Raw genomic sequence first — 13335 nt, forward strand, 5'->3', positions numbered from 1 at the left:
GTGTCAGATTATTGAGACATCTCAAATAAACACCAATGAGAAACGATGATGATTAGAACAGTGTTACACACCCTTAAATAATTTATTTACCTGTTTATTTCTATAATTAATGCTTGTTTAGAATGATGTCTATTTGCACTGTAAGAAGGAAATTGAAAAAGTACTGGTAATTTTCTGCCAGGATATTATCCTGGAGTTAGCAGACATTTCCTATAACCCTAAAAGACTATTAAATGCAATGCAAAATCAATATGGAGAATTTTTATTGACATTTTTTGTGCTTCATGATTTTAGCTATTCACTGGCAAGTGAAAAAACACAAGGTTACCATAAATAGGTCAAATGCAGTAAAGGCAATAAATAAATATTGCCAATTTTTATATGAAGCAAAAATTGATGCAATTTTTAAAAGTTGAATACTCCATGAATGGAAAACCACACAAAATATCTTGTGTCCCATGAGCAAAGTACTCCACCTTGTGGCTAAAACAAAGAAACAAGACATTTATCCCTGGACCACATGCATGCCATTTTTCTTTAGACTGTATTTTTCACATGAAGTGGAAGTCAAGGAATTACTCATTACATTAAACTAATTATTTTAATTCCGTTTTGCATATTTTACAGTGGTGGCCAAAATTATTAGAACACTAGTATTTTCAGCAGCTAAAAATGATTTTAGGTCAGCCAGTGCTCCACACAGAGATCTGATCTCATCATCATCCAGTCTGTCTGGAATGACATGAAGAAGCAGAACAAGCAGGCGCGCAGATGGCACTATTCATAGTGAGCCGATCCGTCCCCCCTCACTGCCGCTCCCTAAATATTGCCGCCACTGCTTCAGAATCGCAGGCTGACCAGGGCTCTAGACTCATTCTTTCCACCGGTCTCTCATTTGCGACTAACTTTCTCAGTTGGCCGCAGGAGCACAAAATTTGGTCGTTTTTTTTTTTTTTTTTGGCTACAACTTTAATCAATGCATGCTGATGAGCTTTTATCACATAGTTATATGGTAACGAAAGTGGTAAACCCTCAACTCGTACGTTTTTTTTTTTTTCATCATTAGTATTATTTTTGGTTTGGATTTTGTGAACGGGAGTTCGTCTTTTGCTATAAGTCGGGCTTCAGACCCTTTCACTTTAAAATTCGCGATCTTGTAACGTTTTACAAGTAAAGATTATTGTCTGTTTTGCTTACATTTAATACACCTTTCACTTTTTAAGACTAAAACAAACGATGGATTTATTGGTAGCATATTCTTTATTAACAGCGTAACAGCAATAAAACAGGCTGCAAAACGAATAAGATGAAGCATGGCGTACACCACATGCCGTATTAGCCTATACCGACTAATAAATTACGCAAACACTGAGGAATCAAATAAAATGAAAAGAAAGCCTCCATACCATAAGGTGAGGTAAATGATAGCTTTTCAAAATGAAAACAAAAAGAAAAGTGAAACTCTGTCGGTGACAATGCTTGCATTTTTATTCGTCATTTCCTCAATATTCGCGTCATTTTTGCCGCAAGCTGCGCGCACCTTCGTGCTCGTGCTGACGCAGCTAGTGGTATAAATCAGGCACAATTTGTTGAGTCAACTTAAAATAATTTGTAACCTGGCTGCCTTAAAATTTTAAGTTCAGTCAACTCAAAAAACGTTTATTCAACTTGAAATGTTAAATTATATATTTTGAACTTAAAATTTTAAGGCAGCAGGGTAACAAATTATTTTAAGCTGACTTAACAAATTGTGTTTTTTATTTTTTACAGTGTACATCCAAAGCGATAAAGCAACGCACGCTTTATAGAGCAGAAGCTTTTGGAGCAGTGCAGACCATGCACTTGCACAAATGCGACCACGTTAAATTTTAGCTAAATAAAACATATTTTGCATAAGTCATGAAGTTTTGGTGGGTTATTGGCATACTAGACAATTAACAGTTTGATCATGCATTGCTAGTGTTGATCAGGCATTCCTCTGTTTACCTTTGTTAACTGTTGTTTATCCGTGATTTCAAATAAGAATCCCCCAATAATTTTTTTTCAGTGCAAACCATTAGCCCAAATTATGCAGTGTAACTACTTGAGCATTAGTTAAAGCCCAAATTACGCAAAATAACTGAGTTGAAATCATTTGCTGACAGCTTGACTAAATCCAGAAGACCTGTGACAACATCTCCAAGATGCTTCATGTAACCTACCTGCAAAGCTGCCTGGAAAACTATGCACTAAGTGCACCTAGGGCAAAAGCTGCTTTTAAAACGCAAATGATGGTCACTCCAAATGTTGATTTAATTTTAGAAGTTAATTAATAAATCTATTTATGACATTATTTTTGGCAGTTTCCTCATTTTACAGCATATTTACACAAGTGCCTAAAGCTTTTAACAGTACTGTAGCTATGCAGGTAGGTTTCTTGAAGGATCTTGGGGATGTTGCCACTGTTCTTCTGGAATTAGTCTGTTTTGTTTGTCATTCCACATAGACTGGATGATGATGAGATCAGATCTCTGTGTGGAGCACTGGCTGTTGTCACACTGACACACTACAGCAAAAGATAGAAATAACTGACTTAAAACCATTTTAGCTGCTAAAAATAGTAGTGTTCTAATAATTTTGGCCACCACTATTAAATTGAACGTCTGCTTATCGCTGTAAACCGAATCACGTAGTTCACAAGGTTCATTCACTCCATATCAACATATTAAGTTTGTTAAGTATTCGTACTTTAGCTTTTCCCAAAAACACTCGGATAACTTTATGTAGTCCCTCACCACTTTACCAATTACTACACGCTGCCATCTACCGTCTGAAAGTACTGAAGAACGTTTTGAATCAAATAGGGCATTTGCTCCCCCTGCTGCTTTCATGTGCTTTTTCTCTCTATATAATGAACTGATTACATCAAGCATCGCTCCTTCAGCATCTGCTGGTAGACACTGTAACTACACCACCGCTTTTAAAAACATCTTTCTTCATTTACGCCGTTTAGCTGTGTATTGTGATAAAAAAAAATATTTTTTTCATCAGCTTATAAACATGAAATGGACTAGTTTCTCTTGATATATTTTCTTTATATATATATATATATATATATATATATATATATATATGTATATGTATATGTATATATACACTACAGGTCAAAAGTTTGGGATCAGTACGATTTTTAATGTATTTTAGATAAGTTTCTAATCGGCAAGGCTGTGTTTATTTGATCACAAATTCAGAAAAATATGTTAGATTGTGAAATATTATTACGATGTAAAACAGTGTTCTTCTATTTTAATATACATTAAAAATTTAATTTATTTCTGTGATGAAAGCTGTATTTTTCAGCATCATTACTCCAGTATTTATTCATTGTCACATGATCCTTTAGAAATCATTCTAATATACTGATTTATTATATACTGTTATTATATAACAGTTGTGTTGCTTAATATTTTTTTTTTGGAACCTGTGATATTTTTTTAGGATTTGATGAATGAAAAGTTAAAAAGAACGGCAGTAATTAAAAATAGAAATAGTTTCTAACAATATACACTACTGTTCAAAAGTTTGGGGTCAGTACATTTTTATTCTTTCTTTTTTTTTAGAAATTAATTCGTTTATTCACCAAGGATGTGTTAAATTAATAAAAAGTGATATGGTGATTTATAATTTTATTCATTTTAATTTATATTTAACGATTTTTATTTTGAATAAATGCTTTTTTTAAAGCTTGTTATTCATCAAAGAATCCTGAAAAAAATCACGTTGCAAAAGAGAAAAAAATATTGGCAGCACAACTGTTTCATTGATAATTAACACTGATAATTTTAATAATAAATCAGCATATTAGAATGATTTCTGAAGGATCATGTGACACTTAAGAATGGAGTAACAGCTAATGAAAATTCAGCTTTGCATCACAGGAATAAGTATATAAAAATAAAAAATATTTTATATTGTAATAACATTTTGAAGAATTATTGTTTTTTTCCCCTGTATTTTATTTATTTATTTATTTGTTTTTTTTATTTTTTTATTTTGATCAAATAAATACAGTCTTGATGAGCATAAGAGACTTGTTTAAAACATTACATTAAAAAGTCTTACTGATCCTAAACTTTTGAGCGATAGTGTATATACATTTATCATTAAAAACCCTTTAAAAAAAAGGGGAAAAAAAAAGAAAACGTGTTGTTAAAATAAGATAGGATTTATAACAAGCTTATTTATAACACAACGTATTGTAGCATAATTGAATGGGAGCCTTTTGGGAAAGGAAGGAGCAGTTGCTGAACGCACCCTTGTTTTAATTCTCATAAAGATCATGATGTTGTCTACCCTAAACTATTCTGAGTTCCTCAGATTTTCTTTTTTTATGTTATAAAATGTTTATATTCGTAGATAATCATCTTACCACACTCCCTAAAAAATGCCAAAGTACCACATTCACCGTTTTTATGTTACGTGATTACTGTAAACAATCCAGCTCTCCTTTTTCATATTTTAATATAAACGTGATAAATGTCCATATTTGACCTAACAATGTCGATATTATTTCCCGTAACTGTTACGTTAGACAGCAGAAGAAGTATTGCGTTTGGGTGACGTCATGCCCTCCGTTCGTAGGCGGAGCTAAACAGAGCTGTTTTCAAGTGCTTCAAATCGATAGTCGCCATTTTGTAAGCTCGGCAAACACTAGGGAGCACCGAGTGAGAAGAAACCCCCTCAATAATCAGGCCAGATTCCCGAGAAATCAAAACCGTGAGACCACCCGTTGTCGTCCGAAAGGAAAGGGAATCTTATCGTATGTCCGCTATCCAGAACCTCCAAACTTTTGGTAAGACTTGAGAAACGTATAATTTTATTGTGTGGGGGGAAGGGCGACAGAAAACGATGGCGTTACGTTGATGTTTAGCCAGTAAATATAATATTGACGTTTAAAACAATACGATGTGTTTACCACAAGTACGTTTATCGATTATTTACAAGTAGTGTCGTTTCTGAGAGAACGTTTTGTCGTCGAAATTCGGGAGTCAGAAAACGCAACCAGCGTTAGGCCTCAGTTTTTATTCTTGTTTTGTTCGCTCCTAATATCGATTATCCGTCTACTTAAAACGCCATATCCATCCTAAATGATCTTTTAACACTCTATTAGTTGGTTAACGTCGAGTTTGTGATTTTAATCTCGAATTATATCGAGGTTGTGCTCTGCCTCGACAAGCAACATAACCATTTTGATCGCCAGCTTGTTTTTCTGGACGAGATACAAAATGGAAGACGCCAGTCGATGACGGCTTATTTTTAGACTTAGCGCGATCTTCGAGAAACATCTCGAGCCTTCTGTGATTGGATTCATGTCAAGATTGAAGACAACAGACATGTGAAACCGAAATCGGTTATTTTAGACAAAAATAGATCACGTCTTTTGACATATTGAACGGATCCCGGTACATAAACGGTTAATTAACCACCAGAACTGAACTCTACCCTGTTGTTAAAGGAGATGGTTTGCTTTGTTCCAACATGTTCTTGTGAGGCGCTTACATAAGCAGATTTTACATGTGAACAATTAGGTGTGATAACTAAATAGGTTAGCTGTGCTTAATTGCAAAGCGCTTAAGGTGACCTAGTTGAAAGATTAACTTTGACCTGTTTTAAGGAAATCTGATGCTGCCAACATTGCTAATGCTTGTTGTTTATATTTCCTAAGACCCCTTTGCTGATGCAACTAAGGGTGATGATCGGCTCCCAGCTGGGACTGAGGACTACATCCACATAAGAATTCAACAGCGGAACGGGCGGAAGACTCTGACCACGGTTCAGGGCATAGCCGATGACTATGATAAAAAGAAGCTAGTCAAGGCCTTCAAGAAGGTTGTTATATTAGATGCACATTTAATTGGTTTACAGTTACGTGGATGGAGCGTTTTTTAACATTCTCTTATTTACGTCTTCAGAAATTTGCCTGCAATGGGACTGTGATTGAGCACCCTGAGTATGGTGAAGTAATTCAGCTGCAAGGTGATCAGCGCAAGAACATTTGCCAGTTTCTCACTGATGTAAGTATGAACTTGATGGCTTCTGGCATACAAGTGGTTGGGCTGTGGATAGCGGCTGATTTAATCGATCCATTTCCCTTTATTTTACAGATTGAACTGGCCAAAGAGGAGCAGCTCAAAGTCCACGGGTTCTAGAAGCTGATGTGAACTGACCCCTCCCTCCCCCCGACTCTTAACCCAACCTACCCTGTTGTTGTGCTGCTGTTTTCCCCCAGCAGCCTCCCCCCTCCCTCAAGGAAAAAAAAGCTGAAAATGAATACCTCTGATTTGAGACTTTTTAGTATGACACCCTTATCAAAACGACCAGTCCTGTTCAAGCATGGACAGACGACAAGGCAAATAATGCGGGATAAATGATTTTTGTTCCTTGTCCCCCTCCTTTAGTCCTTATTTTTTAGTTTATCTTGTGCTGCTCTCGAGCACAAATTCCATGTAACTTTTTCTCTTTGTTTTGTACAAGGTGTTTCAATAAAACCTTCAGATGCCACGTTTTGCACAATCTTTAAGTTGACGGGCGGGGTGTGGATGGGGCGGTTATTGTATTGATTTCTTGGTTCATATTTAAATACCACCATACAGGTTCTGCATTTTTTTTTTTTTTCAGTTCTGATGTGGGCAAGCCTGCTTCAGGGTTACATTGGTGTGCCGCTTGTGCACAAAGCACGGCAACCCCATCTTGTGTCATTATGCATCTCTAACTGCCTTTTTTACCCTTGTTTTTCACAATATGCATAATTTCAATTTTCTAAACTTGTAATACCATATTTTGTTTTTGGTCTGGAATAAACAATATCCCATACTTTGGATGTTCTAATTTCTTAAATAATAGAAAATGTTTAATGCAGTGCTTGCTTTGATTGTAAAGGCAGGGACATGGTAATGAATTTCAATTAATGTGGTTGTACTTGTAAGCATTGTTTGTTTTTTGTTTTTATCTTTTTATCTGTGCTTTTCACTTGAATCTATTATTTTAATTTGTTTATATGTGATATTTATATATCACAAAGAGAACTTGTTATAGAACAAGCTCAGAAGTGCATAAGCCAGAAGACACGTCATAACTTGAAGAAAAAGTGAGACAGCATGTTTGGAATTGCTGGTAAGCTTGCTGAACGATTAATTTTAGGTGAATATGTGGATAGCATTTTTAATATGAACAAAAGATATGTAAAATGCATTGTGCCATTTTGGATATTTATGTTGCCCTTTGCTCACATTAAAGCTATCCACGTTTTGCTTCAATGGCGAAGTTAGCCTATGGGTGAGACTTCCGGTCTAGGGAAATAAGGACAACAATAACGTACAGTAAACGATAAAATTTTGCACTACAAGCCGATGTGTTTATAATTAAGATTTAAAATAACGTGGTAAAACTCCAATTTGCAATGTCAAGCAGCAAAACCAGCTGTTTTGTGTAGCTAAAAATAGCTAGATGCAGATGAGACAGGAAGCCAAACCCATATAATTTTCAAATGACCGCGCCCGCCGGAAGAAAAAGGAGGATAGAAGAGATTCTTGAGCAACGAAGAAAATGTCTGATTAATGTTTGAAGGTATGTTAAAGGGACATGGGAAATTAATTCTTTTTTTCAATATGTAAGTTTGTGAGGAACATTTTGGTTTTATTTAAATAGTGAATTATCTTGCAGTGCTTCTCCTTTCACTTACATGTACGTTAATGAGACCAATGTAAAAGGCTTATTTTAGTGGATAATCATTTTAACAACCATTAGTAAGTTATTTGAAATTGTGGCTGTTCTCTCTTCTGCACAGCAGAGGGCACAACAGTAGTAAAAATATTACTCTTTGATGATACTCAATTATTTGTGTGTCTTACATTGTATAACAGGCTGATACATTCCCAATATATACATTCTGATGTATTAATATAGATATTTACAGCCCAGCAAGCGTTTAAAGTTTTGAAACAAGCAGGCTAAATACTCCAAGCATATTTTTGTGGCTGGTTGTTCAGCTATGACATCTATGCAAGTCTAAAAACGAGTGAAACTAATAGTAAGGTTCTATTTCTGTATGTGAATGACTAATAAACCTAAGTCACGCATAGATCTCGTCATTCTGTCTTGACGGTGGTATTTAAATACCACGTCTTTGTTGGCAGATTCAGCTGGAGCACTCAGACTAATGAGTAAGAGTTAACGGCATGTTACAACTGGAGCACGAAAGTAAATCACACTTAGATAGTAACCATAGATTCATCCATCCACCCAGTTTCCAGTCGGCTTGTCCTACATAGAGCCGTTGCTCTGCTGAAGCCTATTCCAGCTTCTTAGGACAGTCCATCACGGGTACCCATAAATTCCAGTAATAAATACAGGTTAAGGATTAAGATAAACTTAATATTGTGGAGCTCCAATTAAAGTGCTAATGCAGTTGTTAGTCAAGGAATTAGGCTCAGCAAAAGTTTATTTATTTAACAATTCAGTAAAGGTCTTGATGGGCATCCTAAATACCTTGTAAGGTACAGTACTTTAAGAAATACTATGGTACTACTGTGGGCTTTCCTGCCATTTTTTATTAACCTGAACTATAAGATGCCCTTTATTTCAAGTCAGGCCTAAGAAATAATAATAAACAAGATAAAATTCACAAAGTAAATATTTAACGTGCTGTGCACAGAAAGGTGAAGTAATCAAGGTTATTGATGGAAAAGCAACTAGGATATTGACCTGGTGGCTAAACGTAATCAGGTAGTTCAGTCAATTGTGTGGGTTTAAACAGTACTGTTATAAAAACTCACTGTGAATAGCCAGTTGAAATCATTATAACCATTTTATTTAATTAAACAGCAAATTAGCCTATATTATAATTAATTCTGTGTGTCTGGGTGTAATCAAAATATTTATGTATGCTTCCATTGGTATTAAAAAATGTGTTAGCCTGAGGAGTTGGACTTCCTCAGCGGAGTCTTGGTTCCCTAGGTTTGTCATCAATGTAAACATCAGGGAGTTTTTCCTTTGCCACTGTCGCCTTCGGCTTGATCAGTGCGAGTGTAAGGGACTGTTTGTTGTAAAGCTGCTTTGGGATAATATGCGTTGTGTAAAGAATGAACTGGACTACTTGTTATTCACAGCAATCCCATATCAAGTGCAATTTTGCAATGTAAAATAGATTTTAGTGGACATGAAAAACAGTGTTTTAAACTCGTAAGAAGTGAAACTGAATTAAAAAAAAAGGATTTCCAAACAATTTGGCCTCCACTGATTTACTGACAGGCATATAAATCAAGTGAATGTCCTTAAAGCTTGTTGGAAGAACACAAGGAAACCTACTTCTTATAACAGCAGAGAATCTAGAACTACCAATTTATCACCGGAAAGGGAAAGCAATTTAAGTGATCCTTTAAGCGTGAAACCGATTGACTTCCTAGTCCCACTATTGACGATAATTTACGGAAAAAAGAAAGTTATTTGCGCCATCTCGCGTTATAAACGAAATGCTAAAACGGCGCTAATGGCGTCGGATGACTTCAGTATTACTTGCGCGGTAAACTTGAAACGTTTTATAAATGGATGTAAGTTCAGGAGTCTCCAATTAAAGCACAAGAAAGAACAAAAGTGGGGTGAGAAAAAACTTTTATTGTATTGCAAGTTTTTTGGTACATGAGCATTGTAATATGTTATTGCAGTGTTCGTCAGGACGTCGATTGTGTTTTCCTGTGTATTTTTTTTTTTTCTTAGCGAAAGCTTTTATTTACTCTTAGCTGCAGGACAGAGATTTAGCACTGACTGGATTTATTTACAGTTTATGAACGACAGACAGTAAAGTATCTGTTTTAGGTCTTTGTTTAAAACAATGAACATTATATTATTACTTAAATGATGGCAAAACCTTACTCCAGTTTTCAGTGTCACGTGATTCGTCATAAATAATTCGTGAAAACATTGTAGTACTTAGTAATTTTGTGGAAACCATGATTTGTTTTGATGAACAAATTTTAAGAACACTTATTTAGCGAATAGTTTGTAACAATGCAGAAGTAACTTAAATCTCACATTTGGTAAATTTAATGTGCTCTGCTGAATAAAAGTATGAATTTACTTAAAATATGAAAAATGTTTCTGACTCCAAACTTTTTAATGGTATAGGGTTTGCACTTGCGTCAAGATTCGGTCAGTTACCCGGATGTGCGGCCATATTGGCGATTCTCGGATGTAAACAACAGCATGAATTGCACGGTTAATGTACTACTGAATATGTTGTTCTGCTAATTTATGCTGTCTAAACCATGGAAAAAACACGTGGAAGCTGCTAAATCATATAGAGAAGGACTTGGTAAGCAGGAAAGTGCACAATATTTTGACAAACTAAAGTTAATAGGTGGTAAAGATATGTACAACCGGTATTAATTAAGATATTAGCCTAATATTTCACCTACCTGACCGGAAATGATAAGAACAAACATGGATGTTGTCACATTTTTTGCCCTGGAAATCCTGGTTCAGTTTGGCCAACCATAACGTCTTTTGTTCCTTAGACATTTTTTTGCTGTCTTTTCATTGATTTGTTATAACCTTTGGCAGTCTATATACACTCGCTGAAGCACTATATCCCACAATCCAATGCGGAGAACCGACGAGCTTAAAGAGAGCGGGATCGAACGAGTTTGAATGAGAGATGCCGTTTACATCTTTATTATTTCTGCTTTAATGTTTATCTCATGCATTATTTATATCAAAATATATTAAATAGGCATTAACTCAATTTAATATTTTACTAATATACCGAGGTGGCATATTTGTTAATTTACAAAAAATAATGATAACATGGTGGATATTTAAAATTGTTCGTTGGTAGCGTTCTGTAAAATTAATGGTCGCCTGAGGGCGCTCTACGACCATTGGCATATACGCTTCTCAGGAGAGATACTACAATAAAATAAATACATAAAATTATCAACGTGTTATGTGTATTTATTTTAGTTTACAGTATTTTGATAGTATTTAATGATTATGAACATATAAACATTTCAAAACAAATTAATACCATTTATGAAACCATAAAGCTGACGCTGGAGGTATGCATAATTACAATATAAAGTAATTTAAAGTGTTATTGCTATTATATAAGTCACCGTCCGAATCCGTTCACTTCATTTCTTTCACTCCTGATATAGTCCATTCATATAGTAACGGCCATTCACTTTATAGGGATTAGTGAATGAGTGAGCGACTTCGGACACATCTTAAACCTCACAAATAGCTAGAGATGTGACGAGATCCGATGTGTCTCGCGAGACCAGAGGGATGTGACGAGATCTCGTGACGATATCCTCACAAAATATTTTGCAGTGTTTACATTAGAGCTGTACGATTAATCCTTAAAATATCCAGATCTTGATTCAGACACCCACGGGATCTTATTCCTGAATGACAAAGATGTAGCTATGTCTATTAGGTCTGTTTCACATCGCGAGTATCAGTGGAGCGTGAGAAGCACGTCGCTGCCCATGTTAGTGAATCAGAGGGTCCGGTAAATGTGAACGCAGAAAGAGCAACACAAACAGTCTTTTAACCACATTATAATCCTTATTTCTGTGTTACAGACATTTAAATAATAGAAGTACTGGGATAAAAGTTTATAGTTTGGGTATAAACATTTATTGTCTACAGTCGCGATCAAAAGGAAAATATCTTAAAACTTGTATGTATAGTAACGCTTATCCTCTTCCGCCAGGAGATGGCGACAACTGCCCGTTTAAAAAAGTATATAATTGAATCATTCATTCAGGAGATTTCAAAAGTGGTAATGAAGTGAGACACTGACTGCTTCATTGAATGTTATGTTTGTTTGTTTAAATGAATATATGTTTTTAAAAGACTTAAGCAATGAACAGTTTGTCAGAACCACTGGTAAATTACGTTGTTTAGTTTAGTTTTCTAATTTTTTGTCTCCAGAATCGTGAGAATCATGGGTCTCCAATTTATTAAAAACAACTGGGATTCTCAATTTATCCAGAATCATGAAGCTCTTGTTTAAATGTTGTTTATTACTGCATATAATTCATTAAAATGGAAGTTTAATTTCATAAAATTCAAAATGCACCTACATTTTTTTTTTTTTTTTTTGCATTTTGTCTTTTTCAGTTGAATAAAAGACTATTTTCCCTATATATTTAATCACTGAGGATTTCTTAAGAAAAGTTTAAAAATCTCGTCTCGCTCTCGTAAACCCAGTCTCGTGTCTCGTCTCGTGGAATAAGTGTCTCGTCACACCCCTACAGATAGCCTATGATACATATTTTTTAACAGGAAAACACAAATACTGATTATGTGTAATTATTTTTTTGTGGTAAAGTGACAGTTCATTAATTCTGTACAGTGATGAGAAAAAAAAAACGCAACATTATTTCTGTTTGCAGAAAATTGTTTACCCCCTCAGAGAATTGCCATAATCTGTAAATTGACAAATACTGTGTATGGAAAATTACAGTTACATAGAGAGCTGCCTCTTGCTAGGGTGTGAATTGCTATGCTGGTGTACTCTTTTCAGGGATCATGATTATGGTATAATGACTGCTATCAACATGGTGCAATTAAACATTTTCAAATTCGTGGATCAAAGAGAGAAGCTTCTCTTGAAGTCTATCTGATTCTTTTCCGTTATACATGAAGAGATGAGATGGGCCTTTCATGTTCACATCGCCGAGTCTCTCAAAATTAAACGGATGTCACTGACACAAAATGGCTTGAGTGTGGGAAACATCTTGAGTTAAATGTTTGTTGCTTTCAAGCAGCGCTATGTTTAGGGCAACATCCAGGAAGCTTCCATATAATTTTGTCATTGTTCTGAAACTCCCTCCCAGCCGGAGAGCTGGTGCTCGGCCCAGATGTCGGATCCATTTTGAATGTTAAAACCACCCGAGGAAAGCCTCTTAGTACCGTGCGAACGAAACGGTTGAGTTTCGAGATGCAGTAGGCTTTGTTACTGTGTAGAATCGTTTTTTTCTGCTGCATCATGTGGGTTTGCTGAGTGGTTTTTTAGCTCTCATGCCGAAAGTTTGCTCAAATATTGGCGTGACCTTTAGGAATAAATGTTGCTTGAAAAGGTGTTGTGAATTCAGCATTCAGTTGCAAAAAGGTTTGCAAATGAATGTACTCATATGTAGATAGATATGCAGCTCGGTAGTTACTTTTTACACGTGGCTGCTGATTATGTGCGCCGTGCAAATGATGCATAGGATCGTATCCTTTCAGATGCCTCTGTAGAGCCATATCTTTTGTGACATCTTTATAAAGGAGTGACTTATTCCAGCATATATA

General features: G+C 35.4%; 2 protein-coding genes across 2 annotated transcripts in view; both read left to right on the forward strand.

Moving 5' to 3' along the window:
• Window positions 1–4653: 4653 nt before the first annotated feature.
• eif1 (eukaryotic translation initiation factor 1) lies at window positions 4654–6852 on the forward strand. Its single transcript, XM_051137446.1, has 4 exons — window positions 4654–4831; window positions 5705–5868; window positions 5952–6053; window positions 6144–6852. The coding sequence occupies exons 1-4, from the start codon at window positions 4801–4803 to the stop codon at window positions 6186–6188; spliced, it is 342 nt and encodes a 113-aa protein (XP_050993403.1). The 5' UTR covers window positions 4654–4800; the 3' UTR covers window positions 6189–6852.
• Window positions 6853–9428: 2576 nt separating this feature from the next.
• The window catches only part of jupb (junction plakoglobin b), a 142664-nt gene continuing 138757 nt past the window's right edge, over window positions 9429–13335 (forward strand). The window contains exon 1 of the mRNA XM_051136655.1: window positions 9429–9635. The gene's annotated coding sequence lies outside the window, so the exon portion shown is untranslated. The remainder of the gene's footprint in view (window positions 9636–13335) is intronic.

Source organism: Labeo rohita, chromosome 19, assembly GCF_022985175.1.
Source record: "Labeo rohita strain BAU-BD-2019 chromosome 19, IGBB_LRoh.1.0, whole genome shotgun sequence".
Classification (NCBI taxonomy): domain Eukaryota; kingdom Metazoa; phylum Chordata; class Actinopteri; order Cypriniformes; family Cyprinidae; genus Labeo; species Labeo rohita.

What these genes read in the sequence shown, in the direction of transcription:
- eif1 (XM_051137446.1), top strand. Translation starts at nt 4,801, where the DNA reads ATGTCCGCTATCCAGAACCTCCAAACTTTTG. An exon ending in CCAGAACCTCCAAACTTTTG is followed by an intron (nt 4,832 to 5,704) that starts GTAAGACTTGAG and finishes ATATTTCCTAAG; the next exon opens with ACCCCTTTGCTGATGCAACT. An exon ending in TAGTCAAGGCCTTCAAGAAG is followed by an intron (nt 5,869 to 5,951) that starts GTTGTTATATTA and finishes TTACGTCTTCAG; the next exon opens with AAATTTGCCTGCAATGGGAC.